The sequence below is a fragment of the Sus scrofa genome, chromosome 3 (assembly GCF_054392235.1).
Source record: "Sus scrofa isolate SSC_HxYL_T2T_F1_AM1 chromosome 3, Sscrofa_HxYL_maternal_Yorkshire_Landrace_v2.0, whole genome shotgun sequence".
Lineage (NCBI taxonomy): Eukaryota > Metazoa > Chordata > Mammalia > Artiodactyla > Suidae > Sus > Sus scrofa.
Window position 1 is genome coordinate 138,716,009 of NC_139385.1, and position 26,286 is coordinate 138,742,294.

Sequence of the window (26,286 nt, forward strand, 5' to 3'; positions counted from 1 at the left end):
CCCCGCCAACAACTCCAGGAGGTCTCTGCCCAAAGTGAGTTTCCCCTCACCAGAGGATTCCATGGTAATCCAGCCCCACACCTCCCCTCCCCTCGCTCCCCAGGGTCAAGTTTCTAGTCAAAGCAGCAGGAAGCAGGAGGCAGACCCCAGGAGCAGCACAGACTTGGAGCCTTCGGAGAGACGTGAACGCCCCTCGCCGCGACTCAGGATTCTCTGCGAGGCGTTCTGTGCGTCTAGGTCTCATGTCAAGTCTTTCCAAACGGGGCGGGTCTCCACCTCTATTAGAGACCTTGCCAGCATCGAAAAGCGCCGCCTTGTCTAGACAGACGCGCAAACCCAGCGGTGAGGAGTGGCAAGACGTGTGCGGTCCAGGCCCGGGGACGGGAGGTCCAAGGACAGTGGGCGGAAGGCCCACAGGAGAAAAACAGGGGGGGACAAGAACAAGCCGGACACTCGCAGGACACGCTGGCCCGGAGGGGGACGCGCGCGCCGTGCTTACGGCTGGCAAGGCTTGCGAGGTCTGTTCCAGCCGGAGTAAGGGGGCCCGCAGGAAGGGCTTTGCTCCGAAAAGCAGCACGTCTAAGTTCTGGTCCCAGCCCGGGTCACCGGGCAGGTTCGCCTCGTGTGGACAAAAGGAATGCTCAGGCCGTTCGCACCGGGCAGAGGCCACTTGAGAAGGAGATCACGGGACAACCCGGTATCGCCTCCAGGGAGAGGGTGGGAAAGAGAGGAAGAGAAAGACGGGCCACCTCACGGGCAGCTCCTCTCACCACAGGTGCGTGTACGCACACTCGTGCACACGCACACACACACGCACACACACGTTCTCAAGTCTGAGAGGAGGCTCCTTCTCGGAATGATGTAAAGAGCTTTAGGAACTCAAACGATGCCCTCTCTCTATTTTCATGCTTCCTCGCCACTGATTTGGAGGAAATGTTTGATTTCATTCAAGCAATCGGAACATAAACCTCCAAAGATGAGCAATTACTGTTCCCACCCAAAACCACTAGACAGAAAGAAGCTAACCACAAAAAAACAAAACAAAACAAAACAAAAACCTTGCTAAGCAGGTGGGAGACGCTCAGCAAGATTCCTCTTTAAATGTCCAGCCCGTTTTGCTAAGACGGTTCCTCATTCTTGGCCAGGAATTCATGCCCTCCGAACTCTGCGAGAGATTTCATTTTGTTTGCACACCTCAGTTTGGAAATGCGAAGAAAAGAACAAAACGCAGACGTGCACCGTCAGAGGATGAGCCTGTACGGATCGTGCGAGCGCGGAACCACGGAGACAGCAGACCGAGAGCTCGTTTGCGGCGGTTCTCCCTGGAGCCACGACGTGGCCCACAGGCCTGTTCACCCCGCTGGCTCCTCCTCAGGTGGAAAAACAAACAAAGAAAACAAGACGGAAGGAACCAGGACACGCTCAAAACACAGGCGGCCATCGCGCTTCATCTCCCAGCCAGCACGGCAAGAGCAGCCAGGAACCAATTTCGTGGAGCCCCCCAACTTATCTCCGCCAACCTACCTGCCCCTGGGGACTTTCCTTCCCATCAATACCACAAACCAGGGGGTTCCCATCACGGCGCAGTGGAAACAAATCCGACCAGGAAGCAAGAGGTTGCGGGTTCGATCCCTGGCCCCGCTCAATGGGTTAAGGATCCGGCGTGGCTGTGGCTGTGGTGTCGGCCGGCGGCTGTAGCTCCGATTGGACCCCTAGCCTGGGAACCTCCCTATGCCGCAGGTGCAGGCCTAAAAAGCCAAAACAATAAAAAATAAAAAAGAAATAATAATACCACAAACCAAGGCCCAATTCCAGTAAAACCTTTAGACTAGAGGGAGGAATCGGGCATGTGGCTTTAACAAGTGCATTTCACCCGTGGGGAGAAATCATAGGAGCATTTTTCACCCACCTAATTCACAGAAAGACAGCACTGACAAAGCGCTCAGAATTCCTCGGGCAGAAGTCGCAGCAACCATAAGCTGCGGAGTCAGAAGCCAAGTGACGAAACCAACTTACTTAAATGTACTGTATTAGGGTAATTTTCACGAACAAAAAGGCTGTTCCTTTTTGCAGATTTACCACAAGAGGAATACTTGTTCTGTATTATCATTCACGTTCAAGAAAGGAAACTGACATCAAAATAAGAGGCTTCATTTTCTTCCCGCTGAGAGATTTAGGTGGAATCTTACCCAGTATTTTAACACTGTTGTTATAACGCGTAAAACACTTGACCATCAATACATGGTTTTCTCAATGAGGGGATGAAACATTTTACACACAAACAAAAAAACGAAGTTCCTGTTGTGGTTCAGCAGAAATGAACCGGACTGGTACCCATGCGGATTCGGGTTCGAGCCCTGACCCTGCTCAGCGTGTTAAGGACCCGGCGTTGCCCTGAGCTGTGGGCTAGGTCACAGATGTGGCTCAGATCTGGAGGTGCTGTGGCTGTGGTGTAGGCTGGCAGGTACAGCTCCGATTTGACCCCTGGCCTGGGAACCTCCATGTGCCGCGGGTACGGCCCTAAAAGACAAAAATACAATTTTTGTAAATAAAATTAAAAACTTCTTCCAGGGTTGAGTATACTTTTTGTGATTCTCCAAATGCCCATTACTACTACATGGGGCTGCACTGAAAGCTGGTCATGAGACCCCGAAACACCAGGGGTAGAGAGAAATCCACCCATCGTTCCAAATCCTACCTTAGGAAGTTGCGAATCCTCACAGAACGGTAAACACCCACAACCGTGGCCCTCTACAAAATCAATCAAAACACTCGATAACAAAAGAGCTCATGCAAATGTACACAAACGAACCCTTCTTTCTTCCAGCTGGAGGCGAGGGCCCTCTACACAATCAAACGGCTACAAGCCGGGCGACAGCATGGAAAGGGGGCAGGACCGCTTCCCTGACGTCAGGCACTGGCCTCACACCAGTATCGCCACAGACACAGTCATTCACTCTTACGCCGCAGTTTCCCATCACTCACCACGGTCTGTGTGATGGACTAAATTCTCAGCACTCACACACAGCACGCGACACACCCCACCCTGTCAGCCCCAATTCCTACCACCTACAGCAGTGTTTCTCAAAGGAGAATAATGCAGACATCCTTTTTCAAAGAGAAAGAAAGTGGCCGAACCCACAAAGACATATCCAGATCCTAGTGTGAGAAATACTACTCTAGGAGTTCCCGTTGTGGCTCAGTGGTCAACAAATCCGACTAGGAACCATGAGGTTGGGGGTTCGATCCCTGGCCTCGCTCAGTGGGTGAAGGATCCGTCTTTGCCGTGAGCTGTGGTGTAGGCTGGCGGCTTCAGCTCTAATTAGACCCCTAGCCTGGGAATCTCCATATGCTGCGGGTGTGGCCCTAAAAAGACAAAAAAAAAAAAAAAAAAAAAAAAGACAAAAAAAGAAATACTACTCTAGTCAAACAGCCACATAACATTGGCTCACACAGCATTGGCCTTTATCGGGCTCCAAGCTAGCACCTGAGCATAAACATTAGCAAGGAAACCTGCCAGCAAGTGGCAACCAGAATACACATGTGATTTTTAAGTCTTATCACTGAATTGAAAACAATATGAAAACTCTCGAAGAAACTCTACCCCCTTGGTCCACAGATGCCAAGGGTCTGAGACGACCTGCTGGCGGGGCGAGGGCATGACAGGGCCTCGGGATCCGGGCCCTGCCTCCTGCCCAGGCGTCCAGCTCCCCTTTAGCTCTGCGCGCACACAGCTGGGGTTCACAGGCGCGCGCGCGCGGGGCTCTGGGTGCTTGGCTAGGTCTTCCCACCCTGAGGAGTCACTCGGGGTCACCTCAAGGAAGTGTCTCTGATTCTCCTTTTCTAAAGTGCCTTTTTTGTGTATCTTTTTTTTTTTTCTCCTAGGGCCGCACCCACAGCACATGGAGGTTCCCAGGCTAGGGGTCTTATCGGAGCGGTAGCCACAGCCACGCAGGATCCGAGCCGCATCTGCGACCCACACCACAGCTCACGGCAGCGCCGGGTTCTAAAGGAACGTCTATTCTTCATGTTTACGTCTGTCCCTGCAGGTGCCACAGCGGCCACCTCCTCCGCTGCATTTTGAATTTCCTGAGAAGGGGGCCGTGTCCTGCTCACCTGCAGATTCCCAAAACACCCTGGCAGTGCCTGGCCGCTGAGAACACAGGTTCGCTGAATGAATGACCCCAAACTCCAGCCACACGAAAACGCAGGCTGCCATGACATCCGAGTTCCGTCTGTCGACTCCTACTACCGTGGACCTGACTCCTCGGCCCTCAAAACCACCCATGCGATTGGTCCTATTCTGACCCCACTTCCCAGATGAGGCTCAGAGGTTAGATACTGTGTTGCCCACGTTCACAGGTTACTTACGTTCATATCTTTCCTCCAAGCAGACCTGGACACCTCAGTCACCCTGCTGAAGCCCAGACATCGGCCTCAGCAGCTTCTCTCTTTTTCTTTTTCTTGGTAGAGCCATACCCACAGCACATGGAGGTTCCCAGGCTCAGGGTGGACTTGGAGCTGCAGCTGCCGGCCTACGCCACAGCCACGCCAGATCCGTGCCATGTCTGCGACCTACACCACAGCTCAGAGCAACACCGGATCCTTCACCCACGGAGCGACACCAGGGATCGAACGTGTATCCTCATGGATACTAGTCGAGTTTGCTATCGCTGAGCCACAACGGGAACTCTCCCAGTAGTTTTACACACAGGGGACATTACAGAAGTATTTGTTGAATAAGTAATTAGGGTGGCCACATGTACCCCTCAATCTGGAAAAGACCATGGTAGTGAGAGGCTCACTGATGCACCTACAGAGACCGCCGTGCTAAGTGCCAGGGCACAGGCAGGTCCCCGCGGCGAGCCACGGGGGAATATTCTGCATCCATTCCCTTTTGTACTTCGAAACGTCAGCGACAGTGACCAGCCTTCCTTTACAGGAATGTCAGGCACCTAACAGTCTGTATTTAATCATTAAGCTTGTCATCCTTTCACTCGTAGCTTCGGGTCGTACGGACAGGGGCAGTCATTCTACCACGTTCTTGCAAGATTCAAGTTTTGCAGAAGACAAGTCCCAACCCTGTTCCCTGCACCCCAGACACCAGGACCTCAAGGCATCAAAACGCCTGCGTGGACAAAGCTGTTCCAGGCACCTCTTTCCCACTTAAATTCACAACAGCTACCCTGTGGAGGAAAAAAGGTCCAAAGAGCCTTTGTGGAATATTCCACAGCTGCAACCTCCCAAAGCCGGTGGCCAGTGTCATCTCTTCCATGAAGCCTTCGACTCTCAGAGCTGGAAGCACCGCTTTTCCCGGAAATCTCAGGCGCATTTTTAAACCTCACTTGTGACCGGTACCGCCCCACAGAGTGTCGCCTCTTCTAAGGACAGCCTGGATGCCCGCATTGCTTTTCACTCCCTCGTGGCACTTGCGGGGAGCAGCACCGTCGCTAGTGTGCTGAAGGAGTGAACAGCTGAGAAAGCCAACGCTCTGCAGCGGGCCTTCCAGGCGGTTCTTCCGCACGGTAGCAACACAGCATCTGCCTTGCGCAGAATTTCCTGGGAGGACGTTAGAAATGAACTGAATTGATCGATAATGACAGGAAAAATTTTTCAAGGGAGAATGGTGTTCTGTCCTTTTAAGACAGATGATATACACCAGGCTCTTGGAAGTGTCAGCACACAGGGCCGCGAGCACGCCTGACCACCTGTGGCAACTTCACACGCGGTCACTGGTGTACCCTGGTGTACAATGAGACAGTTCAAGTGAGTTCTAACTGCCTGGTAAACATGTGCAAGAAAAAAGAAAAGAGATGGGAGTTCCTATCGTGGCTCAGCAGTTAATGAGCCAGACTAGTATCCCTGAGGACATGGGTTCAATCCCTGGCCTCGCTCAGTGGGTTAAGGATCCCGCATGGCTATGGCTGTGGTGTCAGCCGGCAGCTGTGGCTCCAATTCAACCCGTAGCCTGGGAACCTCCATATGCCACGGGTGCGGCCCTAAAAAGACAAAAAAGAAAAGAGATCTAATGGAAGGAGGAAAAGAAAAATGGGCGGATGTCATTACGAAGACGCTTCAGCAAGGTGGGAACTTGTTCCATGTACACGGCGAACGTCCCGCAAACATTTCCCTTTAACACGAGCATCCCGCGGTTCGGAATCTGGAGACTCGACAGCTTCCAACCCAAGAGAGACAGCGTCCAGCTGCGGCCGAGAGCCCGTCAGTGAAAGACACACGGCAAACAGACCACGAAGCCAAAGCCAGGCCTGTGCCTCCTGCTCCCCGTTCACGCTCTCGAACCCACAACGACACAGAAAGCCTGAAGAAGTACCTAGCGCCTTCCTGGTGAAGCAGGAAAGCGGAACACGGTCACCCCCAGACGGCTGTGGGCAGCAGGTTCTTTTCTGATCACGAGGCAGGAAGGGAAAGGTCCCGATATTCCAAATCAAACAGGAGTCTGTGCCAATGTCCCACCTGACTTCCTGTGAGTCACGAGATTCGCTGTCGGCTCGGCCCCGTTAGACGGCGGCGGCCCAGGTACGGTCCCCGCTGCCCCTGGGAGCATCTGTCACTTTACCTGTTCTCCTGTCAGACTCCCACTTAGTCCAGCAAAGAGATCATATGCACAACCTCTTTCCTGGACTGTAACTGATCCATTACACTGAAAGGAGAAACCCTAGAACAAATCTGAACTTACCCCTCCTCCCCATCAGCCAACAAGACCGCTCTAAAACACGTCCAAGTAGCTTTTCTGAGTTAGAAACCCCTGACAATGGAAACTACAACGGGAGGTCAGTGCCAGTGTCTTCTCGCACTAATTAAAGGGAATAAAATCACCATTTTCCTGGTATGTTCACATGCAGTTATGTCAGCTGAATCCGATGCAGCAGGAGACACTGCAAAGGAAGGAAGGAAACCAAGATCCAAGTCTGAAGTCTAATTAGATGGCAACGCTTACTCAGCACTACACGGCAGACCCTTTAAACATTTTTTCTATTGTAGCTGACTTACCACGTTCTACCAGTTTCTGCTGTATACAGCAGAACCTTAATCAACATTCCTGGAGTTCCAGTCGTGGCACAGTGGTTAACAAATCTGACTAGGAACCATGAGGTTGTGGGTTCGATCCCTGGACTCGCTCAGTGGGTTAAGGTTCCAGCACTGCTGTGAGCTATGGTGTAGACTGCAGACATGGCTCAGATCCCATGTTGCTGTGGCTGTGGCGTAGGCCGGCGGCTACAGCTCCGATTAGACCCCCAGCCTGGGAACCTCCATATGCCGAGGAAGCGGCCCTAAAAAAGGCAAAAAAACAAACAAAAAAAAAAACCCCCAAAACAAACAAACAAAATTCCTACCTCCAAAAGCCAAAAAAAAAAACCAAAAACAAAAAACCCAAATCAAACAAACTGTGATTATCTTAGTTGTGTATGAGCCTCGTCTTTCCCCTACGAACTCCCGGGAGGCAGGCCTCATTCACTGATGAAGCCCAGGAAGGTATCGGAGACCCAGGCACAGACTCAGAGGCGGAACCTGACTCCACCACTGACTCAGCGGCTGATCCCAGGAAAGTCGCTTCCCCTCTGCTGGGGATGGGAGGTGATTAGAAAACCCCATGACAGAGTGACAGTGGCATGAAGCGAACGCCTGCCAACGGGCAACGGCGACGTGCGTTCTTTCTCAGACGATCAAGCTGGAAGGCGGGGGCGGCGAGGGCGTGGGCAGAGGGAGCGCCCCGTGAGATCTTCTCACACCAAGTGGGGCGTTGCCCTGAGGAAATAACAAGGAGCCAGTCCAGTCACCAGCCTTCCTGCTGCCACGGTGCTGCCGCCCACACCGCCCGCACGATGGCTTTAGTCTCTGCAGGGAGCTGGGGACAAAGGCCCCAGGAGAGATGGGGACACTCTGGAGGACCTGCCTCCACCTACTCTCTGCCGCATCCTGCCAGCGGCACCTGGGGAACTTAGGGACACTTGGCGGGTACGGTGCTCTGGCACCTGTTGTCCCAACTAAGGAGAATGCTTGTTTGCAATATGCAGATCGGGACGCAGATGTGACACCAGGAAAACACAGACCTCCTTCCAGCATCTCCTGGCCCAGGACAGGGGGCGCGGGGGGTCACAAGGGGACGACCTGGCGGGCGTGCTGACTTCCAGTCAAAACGTCCAATTAGATACTATGACCTTTCAGAAACAGCTCCAGAAAAAGTCCCAACTGAGTACAGAAGGCAGGGCGCGCTCGCGCTGCCCGCAGGACTTGGAGTCTTGCATGAAGCGCTGCCCTTTCACACGGAAACCTCACTGCCCGGCGGACTTGACCACAGCTAAGGACGTCTGGTCGGGGTCAGGGCTGTCTGGTCCGGCTTACAGGGGGCCACTCTGGCGGAAAGCACAGAAAACTGCTCCAAAAGGAGACCCCAGGAAGGCCCCAGGAGAAGGACAGTTCACGGGACAAACTGTCAAAGAAGAAAGTTCTAGAGAGAGGCTGACTGTTTCATGACCGTGGCAGCAGGGTGGTGGGGGAAGGGGAAAAATCTGACCGACCAAAAAAAGAATAAGAAACACGTTGAAGTGGCAGCACAAGTGGTGACCGCCTGACTAGACGCGGTGCCTCAAACCCGTGTCACCAGGCGCAGGTTCCGCCGCCCAACGGAGACGCTCCTCCGCTGCCAAGTGTCCCACGGGTCCAACGGAAAACTGCCCGCCTCGGGCCTGCGCGCGGCACACGTGGGCGACTGTCACCGCAGGCTCTGCGGTCCCCCGCATGCAGCGCCTGTCATTTCCTTCGGGGAAGGACCTCCGCCCAGACACCGGCGGACCCGCCAAACGCTTCCGGCCCGAAGCCCCAGAGCCCCGGCCTTCAACGGAAACCTGAGGAGGCGCAAGGAGAAGCCTCCTCCTCGTGATCAGACCCCGAGCCCTTCCTCCAGGGCGGCTGCCCACGGCCAAGCACGCGCCCTCGGCTCCCGCTAATCACAGGCGTTCTCCCAAGTTCCGATCCAGAAAGATCTCCTGGCACCAAACCCTCTCGCTCAAGACCCTTCGTTCCCTGTAAACGAACGTGACTATCTTCCTGGCGCCACAACGACTCTTCTTCCCTTTGACAAATAGGGGAAGGACACCCACAGGAGGACAGCCCTGGAGTCGAAAGGGGGTCAGCGCAGAAGCCTCCTGGGCCACCTCGCGTCTCCCTGGGGTCCGAGGACAGGACCCCCGGGGGTGGGGAGGTGGTGGCCAGGTCGGCGGAGTCAGCCTGCACCTGTCTGGTCTCCAGCGTCTCTTACCTTCGTTTGAAAAGTAACGACGCTGCCTGGCTACCTGGCTTCCTTTTCGACGTAGGCCAGGGAGGATACGCCTGCGTTTAGACCTCCTGCCCACACTTAATGGCAACGGCAAGCAAGACGTTTGACTCACCTCCCTCCTCCCATTCACACTGGAAATTTAAAGTTGAGAAACAAACCAAACCTGTCCCTGCTTCATGCAACCAAACTGGCAACACCTTCTTTTACTGGAGCCCTTGACTGATGCTTCACCAGAATGGAATTCCTATAAATGTGAGCAATACGCTCAGTGCAAACAAATTAAAAATTACTCTCACAATGAATTCCAAATATTATGCTTACACAAAACAACAAACTGTCATTAAACTCATAAACCCGAAGCCCGCAAGCACTCACTCAACGTCTGAAGTTCAAGTGCCCGGGATGGTCACACCACCCCCGCCTCAACCCCTCGACTCAACTCTGCGACAGGAGCTCCATACACTTGGCTGAGACCGGAGACCACGGGGAGACACCAGGGCTCCGACCCAAGCCAGGCGCTCGCGCTAAAGCCCCTGGGTGTTGCTGCCGCCTCCACTTTCTACTTTAATCCTCTTTCTTGTGTAACACGAGCCTCTCCACGACACACAAAACGTTCGGTCCGAGGGGCGATCCTGCAGAACAATCCCCCTCGGAGCCGACGGATGATAATGAAAAGCGCGGAGTCCTCCCACTGCGAGTTGTGTGTCCCAGTGCGTGGAGTCACGCTGCTCCCAGGGTGTCCTCGCCCTTCCCACAGGCCCAGGCACCGCACTGACGGCGCGGTGGGTGAGGGAACAGAACCGGGAAGAGACACGAGTGCACGGACACTGGTTCTCTCGCCCCAGAGCCCAGAGGCTGCCACGAGGAAAAGACGCAGGTGCACCTGCCGGCGAGAACGCTGACCACACCGCAGCGCCTCCTGCTGCAGGTCTGACCAAGGCACCAGAAAGCACGCGGGGTCCACAACCGCACCGCCCGCCAAACACCCAAATCCTTAAGCCACAGACGTGTCATCCAATAAACGAACTCAGGCTCCACACGGAGCGGCTGCCCTGATACGGCTCGCTCCCGCGGGAGCCTGGTGCTGGTCTGCAGGCACGTTCTCTGCTGTTAATGTTTAAAACACAAAACGTGCGCATCCAAAGGCAGCTGTACCCCGATCCACCATCCAGGAAGGACTCAGGTCACCTCTGGGAAAGACGTGTTCGATAGTTTGTACCCCTGGGGTTTCATCACATCTTTGGAAGGTTGGCTTGATGTGCACGAGGTCGCAGCCGTGTTCGAAGCAGCAAGGACACCGTGCGCCCCGCTCTCACTGTACCTGTGTTCCCGGTTCCCTACTGTGCGCTTGGCGACACCAACTGGTCCCTACACCCTCAGCGGACTCCCCTTCCACTGGCGTTCGCCTGGCCCACGGGGCTCCCTCACAGCTGGCGGCCCCGTCTTCAGCGGAGGCCATGCAGCTGTTTTTTGGTTTCTACCTTCCACTCCTCTGCAGATAAACCTCACTCACCCAACCACCAGTGTCAAGTCTCCCTGTAACAGGGGTGCTCGCCTACTAGAGGGATTCAGAGCGACTCCATCCTGCTGCTCTATGAACGAGGACTTTTCAATATCCTCCCCTGTCAGCACTTTCCGTCCGTTTCAAGGGGGAGTCTTGCCTCCCCCCACCCCGTGACCTCGTTCCCATGACCCAGCGGCAGGTGTATTTCTGACTGGAGGACTAAATGCTTCCTCCTGGGTACTGAGCACCAGCACTGCCTCGGTAAAAAGTGCAAACCCAGGGGAGGCATCTCAGCACAGTGCCTGGCGTCAAACTGGCATTCCAAGGACTAAACTCTCTCTCCCTGACTTCCTTTTCTTCTATTTATTTTAGCTCCTCAGGGTCTGAGAGGCCCTTGCTTCATATCGCCCACTAAACGTCACGCTGTTGTAAAAACCCTTGGATTTACAATCTAAGCAAAAAAATTAAGCCCTAGGCCCTGGAGTGGAACCTACTCAGAAGTACTCACTTGGTTCTGGAAACACTGAGACTAGCGCAGAAGAGATAGCCCAACCTCTAAGTTACTTGTGTCTCCAAAGTTTATCTGTACAAGCTTCCTCTCCTTAGAAACAGGATGTTACAGACTTAGCATGTCAGGCCACGAAAGCCTACTTAACCCACAGGACAACCGACCTCCAACACCGGTGTCTCGGGGCAGCTCTAGCACAGGCCACGGGCACAGCCAGCGCGTGGATGTTTGCTGGACAGCGCCCTGAACGCCTGCAGGTGGGGGCAAGGTGCGCAGCTGGCCCGGGACGAGATCTTTGCATCGTCCAAGTCCGTGTTTACCTCCCCCTCCCCATCTCCTAACCCTCGCTCCCCAGCTGACTGGTGTCGCCCTCCAACAAATTCTGAACGTCAGCATCTCACCAGCGCGCCACCTTCCAGCGTCGCAAAGGAAACTGCTGCTTCTCACCGCCAGAAGGACCTCAAGCAACTGATCTCAGCTGTGAACCAGGAGGGAAGACATCGACTGGCTTCTCAATGAGATGGGAGTGTCAGGAACCTGAATTGTCTATGGATTTCTGACCCTTGAAAAGACGCCCGACTACCCAAACAAACCTAATTTTGTGAGGAGTACGGCAAAACGAATGAAATAAATCAATACAGTGGAGCCATCAGGGCCAGTGGGGGGACGCTTCTAAGAAATTTTTGCTTTTCAAGGCAGCTTCCTTCTCCCCTGCTGCTGTAAAACCTAATGATTTTTCTTTTACAAGTTTCATACCGGCTTCAAGTTTCCGTGGTGACAACAAGTATGCGATTATTCGGATACGTGGAGTGTTTATAGGGACAGGATGATTCTGGCCTGGACGGCGCTTTTCCCAAACGGGAACACGAGCCAGGTGTTCAAGATTCAACCCGAGGAGTTCCCGTCGTGGCGCAGTGGTTAACCAATCCGACTAGGAACCATGAGGTTGCGGGTTCGATCCCTGGCCTTGCTCAGTGGGCTAAGGCTCTGGCGTTGCCATGAGCTATGGTGTAGGTTGCAGACGCGGCTCGGATTCCACGTTGCTGTGGCTCTGGCGTAGGCCAGGGGCTACAGCTCTGATTCGACCCCTAGCCTGGGAACCTCCATATGCCGCGGAAGCGGCCCCAGAAAAGGCAAAAAGACAAAAAAAAAAAAGACAAGATTCAACCTGAGATGTCCTAAAAGCAGTCACCTCCAGAGAGTGGCAGAAACTACAGATGAGATTCTCGTGTTGACACGGGGCTGGAAATCTGGCCTTACTCCTCCTGGCCTGGCCAAAAAGGTACATTCAATAGCTTGAAAAAAACCAAAAAAGTGTGGGAAGAGGGGAGTGACGCCCCCCTCCGATAATCCCTACGTTTGTGGGAGAGGAGGAGCTGGAATGAAGAATCCATACGGGAGTTCCCGTCGTGGCGCAGTGGTTAACGAATCCGACTAGGAACCATGAGGTTGCGGGTTCGGTCCCTGCCCTTGCTCAGTGGGTTAACGATCCGGCGTTGCCGTGAGCTGTGGTGTAGGTTGCAGACGCGGCTCGGATCCCGCGTTGCTGTGGCTCTGGCGTAGGCTGGTGGCTACAGCTCCGATTCAACCCCTAGCCTGGGAACCTCCATATGCCGCGGGAGCGGCCCAAGAAATAGCAACAACAAAAGACAAAAAAAAAAAAAAAAAAAAAAAGAATCCATACGGGTCCTCTAATCCAGAACAAGACAGTGGGATGCTCTCGGGAAAAGAAGTTCAAGAAAAATTCTATACAGGATCCTGCACGTACCTTTGTTCCCCCGAGTTGCCCTGGGGCATCAATTACGTTAAGTGTAAAACAGAAAACATCAACTTGGCCAGGGAAAGCAAAATACCCACAGACTTAATTTCAACACACACTTGAAGCGGATGCCCGATGCCAGCTTCAAAAGGCAGCAGGCTCATTAAGAAATGACACGAGCCCCATCTGGGAGCCGGCAAAGGCTTTAAAAAATCCAGTCCGTGCTGGGGGTCTGGAAGGGGAAACGAGACTGAATCTACCTGCACCCACTCCCAGGGCGCTTATGGCTACTTAGGACCTGCCTCCAAATAAGTTTCTCTTTAAGACAAACACGCCGAAGGCCTTCGGCATAAAACTGGCCATTATTCCCGCCCCCCCAACACCCCGCCCGGAGAGTGACACATCCAACAAACAAAGCACCTGGCCCACAGGCAGGCCTTGCCGCCAAGATCGCCACGCACTGTGACAAGTGCCTATTAGTCCCGATGACGCTCCAGCAAAGAAGAGAGCTGGTCACCATGGCCTTTTTATTCTCGGGGGACACGGGGGAACAAGGAGCCAGTGCATCACGGCGCCAAGCCCAGGTCACAGCTAAGTCAGAAGAGAGAACTCGGCTGAGAGGCGAGGGTCCCTCCTCCGCGGTTCTCCACCGGCCCCTCAGGGGAGGGGGAGGCCTGTCCCTACTCGGACTCAGGAACAGGCAGCTGGGGCAAGAGAACCGGCTGTTCTCGCAGGCCGCGTGCACACGGTGTCCTACCATGAGATTTAATTTCCAAATAACCGTAACGACAATTCTCTAAAATGAAAAGTTTACTTGTCCTTCTACCGGCTTCTCCGTGGTGAATTCACTGTTTAATCGAGCTCCAAACTCTGAGGTATCTGCGTGGGATGGAGGTGGTCGGCCGGAAAACCCTGAGGCAACTACAGTGACTAAAGCTTCCTTTACAGACTGGCGGACCCCACTCGCCACAGCCTGCACGCTTTCATTTTTTTGCCTTTTTAGGGCCACCCCGGCGGCTTATGGAGGCTCCCAGGCTAGGAGTCGAATCCGAGCTACAGCTGCCGGCCTCCACCACAGCCCAGCAACGCCAGATCCAAGCCACGTCTGCAACCTACGCCCCAGCGCACAGCAACGCCGGATCCTTAACCCACTGAGCGAGGCCAGGGACGGAACCCGCAACCTCATCGTTCCTCGGCGGATTCGTTTCCACTGCGCCACTGCGGGAACTCCTCTCCTGCACTCTTGAGACACACTGTAGCCTTAGACACCACGGCCACAAAAGGCAAGGAAAGCGATTGCAATACAAACGTAACGTGTTTTCTCAAGGATCCAGCCACATGATTTTTAAAAGCCACCCTAGGCAGTAAAAAATTCTAAAGTACTTAGCACCAAACGCAGGGTCTTACTCCACATTGTTAAAATTCTTACTGAATAAATAAATAAAAGAGAGGCTGAGAAGGGACAAGAAGGCGGCGGTAACTTTGCGCCTGGTCCTGGATGCAGAAGAGTATTCCCGACACCACAACAGACGCTGAAGGGACCTTGTCACCAACTGCCCTCAAATGAAGGGTTCCATGGCGTTGCCCGAGCTCTCAATTTTCAAACTAATGCTTACTTTTTCTGAAAAGGTACCAAAAAAGTCCCCAGTACAAGTATCCAAAGACCCTCTGAGCTGGAGGCCAGCGCGCTCTTGCCCGAGCCTGAGAGTCAGGAGCCTCGCAGGAGGGTACCTGGAGGGTGGCACCGTGGGGCCGGGCACTGCCACCAGGACAACCCGTGCTCAGGCCCTTCCGCAGACAGCCTGGCAGCGTCACGGGCGCAGCTCCAACCGCGCTCCGGGGGCAGCGCCGGGGGCGAGAGGAGATGGGCATCACCTCCACTCCGCACAGGAGGAGACGGAGCCCCGAGAGAGAGACGGACAGACAGAGCCGGGAGCCACGCTCCGGCCCAAGACGCCGCACTCTCCGCAGCCGTGGCCTCGGGGAAAGGTGCAGGCGAGGCCGGCCGGCGGAGGAGGCGCCCGGCTCGGGACAGGCTGGGGAGACGGGCTGCTCCTCCTCCCAAGCCCTGTCCTGCTTCGAGCCCCTTGTGTCTGGGGCTGTGACCTGCCTTCCCAGCCCTGCACGCTCTCCCTACGCCTTAGCAAAGGACCGAGAAATAAAAAAAAAAAATCGGGGCTCAAATCACTGAGCTCCTGCCACTCCTGCCCAGAGAGCTGGTGCTGCCCCCGCGCCGCCTACCTTTGCTTCATCGTTGATGTCCCACGTGAAAGAAATGGCGTTATACGCGATCTCCTCGATGTTGCTGATGGTGTTGAAGCTTTCTTTGTAATCGGCTACACAAGCGATGGGAAAGAGAAAGAAATTTGTGATTTCCAGCTTCCGGCAGGAGATTACAGCAGCTCAAGGTGAGAGTCAGCTCTTCGTGGTACCACCGCTGGGTAATATTTTTTGGCCACGCCAGAGGCATGTGGAAGTTCCCTGGTCAGGGATGGAAGCCTCGCCACAGCAGTGACCAGAGCCTCGGCAGGGACAATGTTGGGTCCTTAACCCACTGAGCCGCCAGGGAACTGCATTGCTGGAAAATTTTAATTCACATTTTGCTGGGCTGAAAGGAGTTCAAGAGATGAAGAAAAAGAGTAACAGAGGCAAGCTTAGATATATTTAATTTTATCCCATTGAGTAAAAATTAGGACAGTGAGGTCTAGAAAAGTTTAAATAATTGTCCCAAGGCCACAAAACTAGTCCAAGGAATCAAGCCTGGAACTCAGTTCTTTTAATTCTTCTGCGAGAGAACTTAAACATTTCCAAAGGCAGAGAAAAGAAGCGACACAGATTCAGAGCCATCTCGTGAAACGCACAATGCTTCCACGTGAAAACCACATACCCGCCAAGAGGAGCGGTCGTCACAAACCACCTGACTGACCGTGGAGCTGCACAGGTCTGCGCTGCGCCCCACGTGACACACCTGCGGGTCCATTTGCACACGGAAGAGACTGGCACGCAGTTGGGCGCGTTAATGGGGGAGGATCGTGCGACGGCACCTCAGCAGGATTTTCCTTCCCTCGTTTTTTTTTTTCCTCCACCTTATTATCACCTCCAGATAACCAGAATCTCTTAAAAACGACGTTACCCCTCAAAAAAAAAGTGTCACCCTGGAGTTCCTGTTGCGGCAAAGCGGGTTAAGGACCTGATGTTGTTTCTGGGAGGACGTGGGTTCAATCCCTGGCCTTGCTCAGTGGGTTAAGGATCTGGCGTTGCTGCAAGCTACAGCGTATGTCACAGATGTGGCTTGGCTCCCTCGTTGCTGTGGCTGCACACAGACCGGTGGCGACAGCTCTCCTTCGACCCCTAGCCCTGGGACCTGCCATATGCCATGGGTGTGGCCCTAAAGGGGGGGAAAAATGTGTCGCTTGACAAGCAGGGCACTTGATGTGAACTGGCTCTACGGCCCCTGGCCCCAGGGTCACATGGGGAGCCACTGCACGCGGCCCGTGTCCTCATGAGGGAAGTAAGACTGAGAGCCCTGATTCCAGGAGCCCAAGGACAGGGCTGGGAACACATCAGGGGCTGGCACAAAAATTCAAATGCGTTCGGCAGGAAGCGGACGGCTGCCAAAAATAATTGGACGGAGAACACGGGATGCCTGCAGCCCGGGAACCGAGCGGCCGGGCCCTTACCTATGTCAATGCACCTTTGTTTGGCCGTGTGCTGCCGTGAGTGCCAGTACTTCCAGTGCCGCAACTGGTCCTCTCGGCTTTTGTCCTCGGCAAAAACCACCATGACGACACTCTGCGAGAGAGGGGGCCGCGGAGTGGCGTGAGGACGCGGGGGCGGGGGCCGCAGGGAACCCTGCCGGGGTTTCGCCTTTGCCGGGAGGGCCTCGCTCAGGGGGGCCTCCGCCCGGGGGCGAGGCGGCTCTGCCCAGCTCCCCCGACGGCAGGACGGGCAGCGGGACTCACCCGGACTTTGCTGATGGGGTGGTGGATCCCCTCGCTGCTGCTCACTTCCTTCAAGGTCACGGGGTAGAACTGGCCCTTGTTCAGGTAGGTCATGGTGCTGTCTCCCGGCTTCTGTCGCAGCGACTTGGAGGCTTCCAGGGTATACTCGAAGTTGTTCCTAAAGAACAAAACGGGGTCACGACGCCCTCATCCGGGCTCTCGGGAGCTTCCCACACCAAGCGTGCGCGCCAACCTGAAAGGCTTCCGTGTGGACGGAGGCAAAGAAACAGCCGACTGACCAGGTCGTGTTATTAACAGCATCTGCTGCTCTTCCCAAAATACACAGAATCTCAAAGAGCCCCCAGTGCTCAGAGATCTCAGATGCGGGCCCACCAAGTGCCCAGCTAGAAATTCTCTGAAGTGACGTTAACAACGGAGAGTCTGGAGGCGAAGGAGGCCGAAGACACGGATGAGCCAAAGGGCTCTGGAAGAGGACTCCCGGGACGGGCTGCCAAGCTGGTGTTTGCCCTGCGAAGGCTGCAAACGGCAGGCGGGGAGGCCTCTGATTACATGGGAGTTGGCCGGCAGAAACAGCCCTGTTTGAAACTGTTTTTGCTCATCAGTTACCATCCCCAGATGGCATTCGACAGTCTTCGACCGTTTCTATGGTCTTATAGCTCCGGGTATTCATCCCCCGAGGCTGCTTCATGAGGCCAGGGGCTGGTGAATGACACTTACTTTTATAAATAAAGTTTTGATGGAACGCAGCCATGCCCTCTGATCACACATGCTCTGTGGCTGCTTTCGTGCCACAGTGACAGAGCGGGGCAGAGCTGGGCAGTTGCGACAGAGGCTGTGTGGCCCGCAGAGCCGAAAATATTTCCTATCTGATCTTTTACAGAGTTTGCTGACCCCTAGCCTAGATCCCGAAGGCATCTGAGTCTGTGACCCCTGTCCCTCGAGGCAGGTCTTGAAGGAAGTCTTACTCCCCATAAAATCCTAGACTTTTCAATAAAACTTATTTGAAAGCATAACACACATAGGAATGCATAAAACAATTACAAAATGAAATCCTAGACTCAAAAAAAAAAAAAAAATCTGAAGACATTTAAATATAACTTGGAAGAGGAGTTCCCATCATGGCTCAGTGGTTAACGAATCCAATTAGGAACCATGAGGTTGCAGGTTCAGTCCCTGGTCTTGCTCAGTGGGTTAAGGATCCTGCATTGCCGTGAGCTGGGGTGTAGGCCAAAGACGCGGCTCAGATCCCGCGTTGCTGTGGCTGTGGTGTAGGCTGGCAGCTCCAGCTCCGATTCGACCCCTAGCCTGGGAACCTCCATATGCCGTGGGAGCGGCCCAAGAAATGGCAAAAAGACAAAAAAATAAAATAAAATAAAATAAAATAACTTGGAAGAGATGCATCTTCCCAGGGAGAGGTGCAATCTTGTGGCGTATAAAAGAGGGGGTCAGCGCCCTACAAGCGGACTCCATTTATTTTATCATCAGTGAGACTAATACAAATATAAAAGCCTCTATCCACCTGATGCCATTCCTAAAATCTCACACGATTATACACTTGTGGGAACACAAGGGGCCTCCGGGCTCTAACCGAACCCCTGGATCTCGTCTCTGAGACTCCAGTCTACCACCGTCATATACAGAAACCAAAGGACAGAAAAAGCACCAACACCAAGAGTCAGGGAAGCGTGAAGCAGCGCTCAGAGGTCACAGCCGAGTGCACCAGAGCCGGCCCTGCGCAGCGATGCCCACAGGAACTGCAGGAAGACAAAGCTGAAAGGCGAGGAAGCCACCTCTGATTTTCCAAGATCGAATTAACGAAAAAGAAGGGAGTCGTAAAAGCTGAAAGGTACAAGTCAAATTAAAAGACAACTGTTACCCAGAAACACTGTCAAAAACATAGTCCTCTGAACTCATGCCAGGCATCCGCAGACTGAGATCCGAGGGGAAGAACACCTGAAACATCAACGCAAGAGGCCACAAGGTGCAACTGGTTAGCGGGCTCCCCACAGACCGGCCTCTGGTACAGCCTCAGAGCACGTGGCTCTCGGCAACCCACCGCCCCGTCCACGCTCGTCGAAAAGAAAAACTGGAGCTCTGCACACAATCTTAAGAGAAAATGAAAAGGGAAACGACAATGGATTTTCTATGCCACCCGATGAAACGAAGACAATCTGGGGAGGTGCCCCACAAAGCGCTTCCTCAGCCTCGTCCCTCGTCTTCCCACACACCCCCATTCTGTTCACAGGGAACGTGCGACCCCCATCTCGGGCCTTTCGGGAGTCAGCTCCATCATCAGCTCTAAAGAGGCACCAAGTTAAAACACCGAGTCGGGTTCGCACCCTGGCTGGCTGGACTGGTGCACGCTCTCGGGAAGGGCGCCTGGCCTACTCCTGGCTGCCTGGGGGAGTCATTTGCCCGCTGGTCCCACGAGTCGCTAAAGACGGTTCCAAATGTCTTCTGTCCCCGACTCGCACCGAGTGCCGCGTTCGTCACCACAAAACCCTCGGCCGTATTTGGCATTAGTTTGAAAGTGTCACACGATGCGTGTGTCATCAGGACCCCCCTGTGCCTCCCTGACAATGCTACCAACCAAGAGACACCCCGCAGATACCGAAGTCATTTTAGAGAAAGACCAGTTGCACAGAGCTTTGGCTTGGTCTTGGACAAAAGCTGAAAACAGACCACGTGGAGGTATCTGCTGTCGACGGCAGATTATGTACGCGGCTCTCTTTCTCCAGCAAATCACCAAGCTGAAATCACGACTGTTAATTCAGCTGCTGGTAAGATGAGCCATGCGCTCTTGATAATAATTTCTGGTTTTATAGGTTTCGTTTACAAACGAGACTCATGGGCCTTTTTTCTTAAAAGAAAAATCTTTTGTTCCCCATCCATTCACTTGGGGCTGAGTTTCAAGCTTACATAACCGGGAGGAGGCGGAACCCAATACTTATATAAACACGCGGCGTCTCAGGAGGATGCTCGGGCTTCCTGTACCTCCTGCACGCCTTCCTTGAAGGTCTCCGAGAAGGTGGAGTCTGGAGTCCGCCTCTGAGCGTTCGGGGGCTGAGCGCCAGAGCTGAACTGGTCGGTATTCAGGTTCCGGTCGAACACCACCACCCGCTCGGGGGGCTCCGGATGGTACACGGTCGGGGGGACGCCCACCGCGAAGCCGTGCGGCTGGGTCTCCGTCTTGATGGAGTGCGTGGGCATCGCGGCGATGGAGACGGTGACCGTGGTGTCGGGAGCCGTCAGGTGGCCTCTCTTGTCCAGGCCCAGCTGGCTGCCGTGCGGAAGGACTATGTTAAAAGGCACGTTTTTCAGCACCTGCACTCTGTTCTCCCCGGCGGACACGAGCGGCTGCTCGCCCACGTTTGGGACGCTGCTTCTTTAAGAGAAGAAAAGAACACCGTGTCCGGACTCAGGGCTGATGCGCTACCTGGACGCTTTTTAGCCTCCTAGTGGCCCTGGGTCCTGCGCAATAACAACACACCCGGTCAAACCCAAATACAGAGGAAATGGCACAGCGACCAATTACACAGAGAAAACAACAAACCAAACCACTCCAGAGTTACAGGTCAGGTGAAATCCCAAAGCATTAAGTAAAATTTCCTTGGACATGCTGAGAACGCAGAGCCTTTCTCAACTGTATTTTACGTCCCCTAATCCTAGTAAAATGATCATATTTTATCAGAAGTCTGAAGCTACAGATGCGATTAGGAGCCATGCAGGCTGGTGCTTCAAGTACAGATTCTAGCGTCAGGCAACGCAGGCTGAAAATCTCTCCGAAACCGAGTGCTCTTCCGTAAGATACGGCTAACAACGGTACCTAACCTCACAAGGCTGTGGTGAGGATGAATCGAGGACCCCCCGAAAGGCGTGGAATGATGCTCAGGAAGCGTGAGCTGCTGGTACTCAGCCACCATCTTTCTCAGCACGGGGCTCAGACGCTCTCCCTTTCACCAAAAAACCCCCTCTGAGGACACTGTACCAGCAGAAAGCGTTGCATAAAATTACTCTTGGCTTAGTAAATACCCTGGTTCATAGAAGACAATTTGCAGTTCAGGGTAAAATTAACAAAACTTCAAAGCCCCCTCAAATCATATGGGCTGATGCCCACAAGGAAGAAAAAGCAATTGCGCACATTTCAAGATCAATAAAACACTCAAACCTTAAACCATAAATTCACTCCCAAGACTTTGCCTTAAAGAAATTTCTTTAGAGAAAAAGGGAAAAGCTACCCAGAAAGCTGTTCATTATTGCCTCTGTAACAGCAATGTTCCTTAATGTTAAGGATAGCTAGGGTCTGCTTTCAAATACTCCAGCAAAAATAAAGGAAATTTAAAAATGAATCAAAAAGTTGGAAAAGAAAGAAGAGTAGGTCAAACAGGAGGAATGAGATTGATGATGGTTGAAGCCGAGTACCTGCTGGCTTATGGTATTTCTCTACTTTTTATTATGTTTGAAAGCACCCGTAACAAAGCGTAAAAAAATAAAAGCCACAAGCCCTTTTCCAAATCATAAAGAGTAAAACAGCAATATGGAAAACACTTAGGAAACACACAAGGTAGAAGAAAGCCTACTACAATTCCTGTCTGTGAACACAACCAGAGCCACATAAAACGCCCCCGCACACCCCAACAGTAAGCAAACGAACTGTTAGGCTATCAGGACTCTGAGTGATCATTCTTTCTTTAAACATGTTTTAGTCCCGAGTTCCCTGGTAGCCTAGAGGCTAAGGACTTGGCATTGTCACTGCTGTGGTCCAGGTTTAATTGCTGGCCCGGGAACTTCCTTATGCTCATTCCTTTATCACGAAAAGAATGCAGGGCAATTTAAAAGGTATATTTAGCTTTTTTCCACGGCTATAAAGTCAAGCCTTAATTTCACTTGCTGAAAGTCTTAACCTAAAATACTTCAGAAATAACTTCAGTGGAAGTTTGGAATACAGGTGACCATACTTTCAGAAGTCTCACGTAGGTGGGCAGTTATTCAGGATGATTGGTACTTTTTTCTTTAATGGACCCGCACCACTGCCTTACGCCATATCCTCCTTAAGAGGACAAACAAGCCAACATTTCACCTACATTATTACTAAAAATATCCCTTTGGATGAGGAGAAAGTCATGGTTTTCTTAGAAAAGGCCACTACACCTAAGGAAACTGGGAACTTCTCAGCCATAGAATCCTAACTAGTAAGAGGCAAATCCGTAACGAAATCTGAATGCAGATACTAAGGGTCCAGCCCTCCCATCTCTTCCACTAGCACCTGCTCATTTAACCCAGCTCAGGCCTTTCTCCCCCCCACCCGGAACCCTGGCATTTTCCAAGGGCGCTGTTTTATGCTCCAGAGTGAACCTTACCTTTTGCTGTGATCTGGCTCGGGGAGCTCCACGTCTGGCTTGGCTGCTGATGACCTTCTCTCTCTGGGAACCTTGACATCGACACACAGGACCACACGTGAGTTCTTGCTCCCGAAGTACGAATCAGTCCTCACTTCCCCGGGGAGCGCAACCGTTCCCAGGGCCACCGACTGCCTACCGAGCCCGGGCCCTGAGCATGCATGGCAGTAAGACCGACAGCGCCTGCCCTCAGGGAGGCTGCAGTCTGGTCGCCACGTTGATATGTAAAACCAACTTTCATTTAGTGGCCCAATAAACTCGGAACACCACCCATTTGCTGTCATTGCTTTGTTTGGGTTTTCACCGCTTAAAAGAAATACCTCTGGTCTGGTTTTACCCAGTAATCTGCATAACGTAATAGAGAAGCAGCTACTGGAAACACAACGGGGCTCTTGCCACTTCCCCCCTGCTCTTCTCGGGTCCCTTCCTTTCAGATCGAATGCAAAATGAGAAGGATCTGCCACACGAACAGTTGATTGACTGCCAAGATCCGAACGCTGGCTTCAGAGGAGACATCGCTTCCGATGCTTTGGGACTCACACTGTCCGTTACCCAAAGGACACATCGAGCTCGGCTGGTCCCCCTCTTTTTGGATTCTGCTCTTCTCTGCATGGGGGCTGACAGCAGGCCGGCGTCGCTGAGAGCACGGCAGGCAGCAACCCAACCAAGAAAAAGGCCCCACGCAGACGGCAAAACTGCTACAACGTCTGAATTCTATTCCTACCTTCTTGTTTTACCCTCAGAGGCAACATAAATTATTGCTTCATGTACGAACAACGCGATTTTAAAGCTTTACCGAGGTTATCACGTAAAAATGACTGGCAGCTACATCCAGAGACTTGGAAGGAGCAAGTCAGTTTATTTAAAGAGGAAAGTAAATAACCCCGTGGCTGTTGCAAGAAGCCTGATGGGGAGTCAGTCCCTTGAGACTGCCGCCCCCAATGGACAGCCCTGAGGATTTACCTCTTCCTACGATGTAAGATTCTTCTAGGTCCCTTTATTTAAAACACGCACACATACAACCACTGCCGTTAGTGTCATTACATGGATCCTTCCGGCACTAAACTCACCGAATTCTCCCAGGTTTCAGACAAAGACAGGTAACTTCACACTTCATGACTAATACTTAGGAACCTGCGGTTTTTACACAAAGTCCATGAAACGAGTCACGAGAAGAAGGGATGTGTAAGTTCCACTTGAAAGAAGCCCGGTTTGCGGCCACAGTCAAGGGAAAAGAACTCAATCCCTCCAACCCCACAAGCTGGACACATGACCTCGTCCCAGAAAATGATGAAATCTTTTCTTTAGGCCTCCCCCTCCCTGATTTTGATGATCAAACTATCTTCTTTGCTTTTCTCCCCTCTGCAGGTCTGGTATGCAGAAAAGGAGACAGCGGCAGGATGTAACAAAAGGCGGGTAATTGGCGAATCTGGGTGAAACCATCTAGGAGTTAACTATCTCCGCGTTTCAAGTTTTCTAGAGGTTTGCAAGTTTTAAAAACAGAAAGAGGGTAACAATAAACTGTAATATATGGCCATCCCCACGTACCAGCGGTTGGTCAGAAAGAAGGATGCCAAAGTGAATACAGCAGGCAAAGCCTGTGCCCCAGGAGGCAGCAAGGCGCCCTGAGAGGGGACACGGTACAACCTGAAATCCTGGCTGTTACACGCCTGGGGGCTGTGACCTGAGAACTTTATTTTCATCATCTGTAAAAGGGGGGTGACACCACATTTTTTGCAGGGTTCCTGGAGGCATGGGAAATAACGTGCACCCTGGTAACAGGTCCGGTGCCACGCAGATCATCAGCCAGAGGGAGCCAGTACCATGAGGATAATGACGATGACACAGGGAGAGGACAGAGCGCATCTCAGTCGGACTAATCGGGACCTCCACAGACAGGCAACAAAACACACCCTGATCTTAGAATGGGAGAGTCGAAGGCTAGAAGATACAGGTTTGGGGTGCGTTTTCTTTTTTTCCTTTAGGAACCCCACAGTCAGATCAAATGCTCTGTACAAGCATCGAAGGAAAAGGAAACCCCTCTGACTACAGAGGAATAAAGGTCAGAGCACAGGGGAACGAGTCCCGGGCCCCTCCCGGTGGTCCTGAGAACCACCTCTGGGAAAAGCATCCATCTCATTAAGACACAGCTCCCATCTTCTTTTGTGGCTGCTTCACCTTTCAGCTAGAGCCAGAGCAGCTGGCTGCTTCAGAGGGTTTAAAAACAGCCCTTTGATTCTATGATTGCAGATTTTCGGCTTTGAACCACCGTAGGTCAAAGCATTCATTAAACTATTTATAGTCACTACAGAAGCACCTTGCATCACGTTCTCCCAGCAAACGACTGTTTTATATGCTGCTGAATCAAGCGCATCTCGGACCGCGGTGGAGGGTTTTAGAGGGCAGCCGAGCCTACCTTGTAGTAGTCGTAGAGCAAGCCCAGCGCGGCGGCACTGTCTTCATCCCCGTTGATGCTCATCATGGCTTTGGTGGCCGCCGTGAGAGGGTTTTCCAGGAACGACTTCCAGGCTTCATCCTCGCTAGTGTAGGAGCGCCGCTGTGGATACAGTGCTTCATTCTGAAGAACCAGCACCGGCCGTTTGCTTTAGAGGAATTTTTTTTGAAAAGAAAAAACACACCTGTAGCTCTCACTCACATCTTTTTTCTGCCGCAAGCCGCCATAGGCTACTTTTTTAAAAAAAGCGAACCACCAATTCCTTGAGTTCCAATAACCCCGTCCACCATCAGTCCACCCATGACCCTGGGAGAGTAAGTGAAGACGAGGCCGGAAGATGCCCCACGGACATGCAGCCCGGTGGGCCACCCAGGAAAAGACAGAAGGTATCGAAGCAGCCAGGGAACGTGCAGTTAACCCAGGCATGGAACCCAGGACACCTGGGTTCACGAAACCCCAAACACCAAAAGACAAAAACCCACCCAAGAAATGAGCAGGCTACTCAAACACTTTGACACACACAAACACAAGGGCAGAGGAAAGCAAAACTGAGCATTCACTCTCCCCAGACCTAGACACCCACGGCTGCACCCTCTTAAACAGACTCGATACGGTGCAGTCGTCATGCTGCTACACGCTACTTCCTGCTTTGTCCTGGTGACACCAGGCCTTAGAGGCGACCAACAAGGCGGGGAGGAGGAGGGGACGGGGGAAAACGGGATACTTGGTTCAATCCTCGGGGGTATATGAGAAAGTTAGAATATTCTACTGATTGCCAGCAGATCGAGCCTGGAATGTGGCCAAAGGGGACTGTACATCAATACGGAGGCACAGGTTTCTGGCCTGGGAGTTACCTGTTTATCTTGGAGATAAACACTGAAGAATCTACGACAATAAATGAAGCCACTGAACACAAAGGGATTTTTAAATCTGTGTCTAAGACTCTTCGCTGGTGTTCCACACGGGGCAAGAACCGTCTCACTTGGACATGGCAGCTTGGTGGGAAAAATCCAGCAAATCCACGGAGAACTCCGTAGAGTCTTACAGAAGATTTAACTTAAAAGATGAAAGCAAACAGTGCTGATTCCAAAAAAACTTGAAATGTAAACAGTCTCAACCACTGTTCAGCTGGTTCTGTGTGGTAAGTCAGTAAAGAGAAAAAGTGGAACACTGCCTCCAGCAAAATCGAGTAGGGGTGTGTGTGTGTGTGTGTGTGTGTGTGTGTTTTAAGGAAAAAAAAAATGTTAGATATTCAGAACTACGCTGAATGATCACCATTCTAAGAAGCAAACGAAAGGCGCAGTTCTTATTGCAACACACAAATGAAATATGTAAATGGCCTGAAGGTGACCTACCCACTTTAAAAGTGAATGTAGAAAGATTGATTATCTTCACAAGTAA

The 26,286-nt window shown here is 52.6% G+C and overlaps 1 protein-coding gene across 9 annotated transcripts in view; it reads right to left on the bottom strand.

Annotated features, from left to right (window-relative positions):
• The window catches only part of GRHL1 (grainyhead like transcription factor 1), a 48,306-nt gene that overhangs the window by 19,910 nt on the left and 2,110 nt on the right, over window positions 1-26,286 (bottom strand). For 2 of the 9 annotated variants that reach the window (XM_085019980.1, XM_021087853.2), the window contains exons 2-8: window positions 24,847-25,033; window positions 22,392-22,462; window positions 20,026-20,413; window positions 18,908-18,984; window positions 17,032-17,188; window positions 16,750-16,861; window positions 15,311-15,405 (exon numbers count right to left, since the gene is read on the bottom strand). In XM_085019980.1, the coding sequence (XP_084876106.1) occupies window positions 15,311-15,405; window positions 16,750-16,861; window positions 17,032-17,188; window positions 18,908-18,984; window positions 20,026-20,413; window positions 22,392-22,462; window positions 24,847-25,033 (1,087 nt within the window). Of the gene's footprint in view, window positions 1-15,310; window positions 15,406-16,749; window positions 16,862-17,031; window positions 17,189-17,263; window positions 17,471-18,907; window positions 18,985-20,025; window positions 20,417-22,391; window positions 22,463-24,846; window positions 25,034-26,286 lie in introns of those variants that run through there. The other 7 variants (XM_021087854.2, XM_021087852.2, XM_021087855.2 and 4 more) reach the window with 6 other exon arrangements.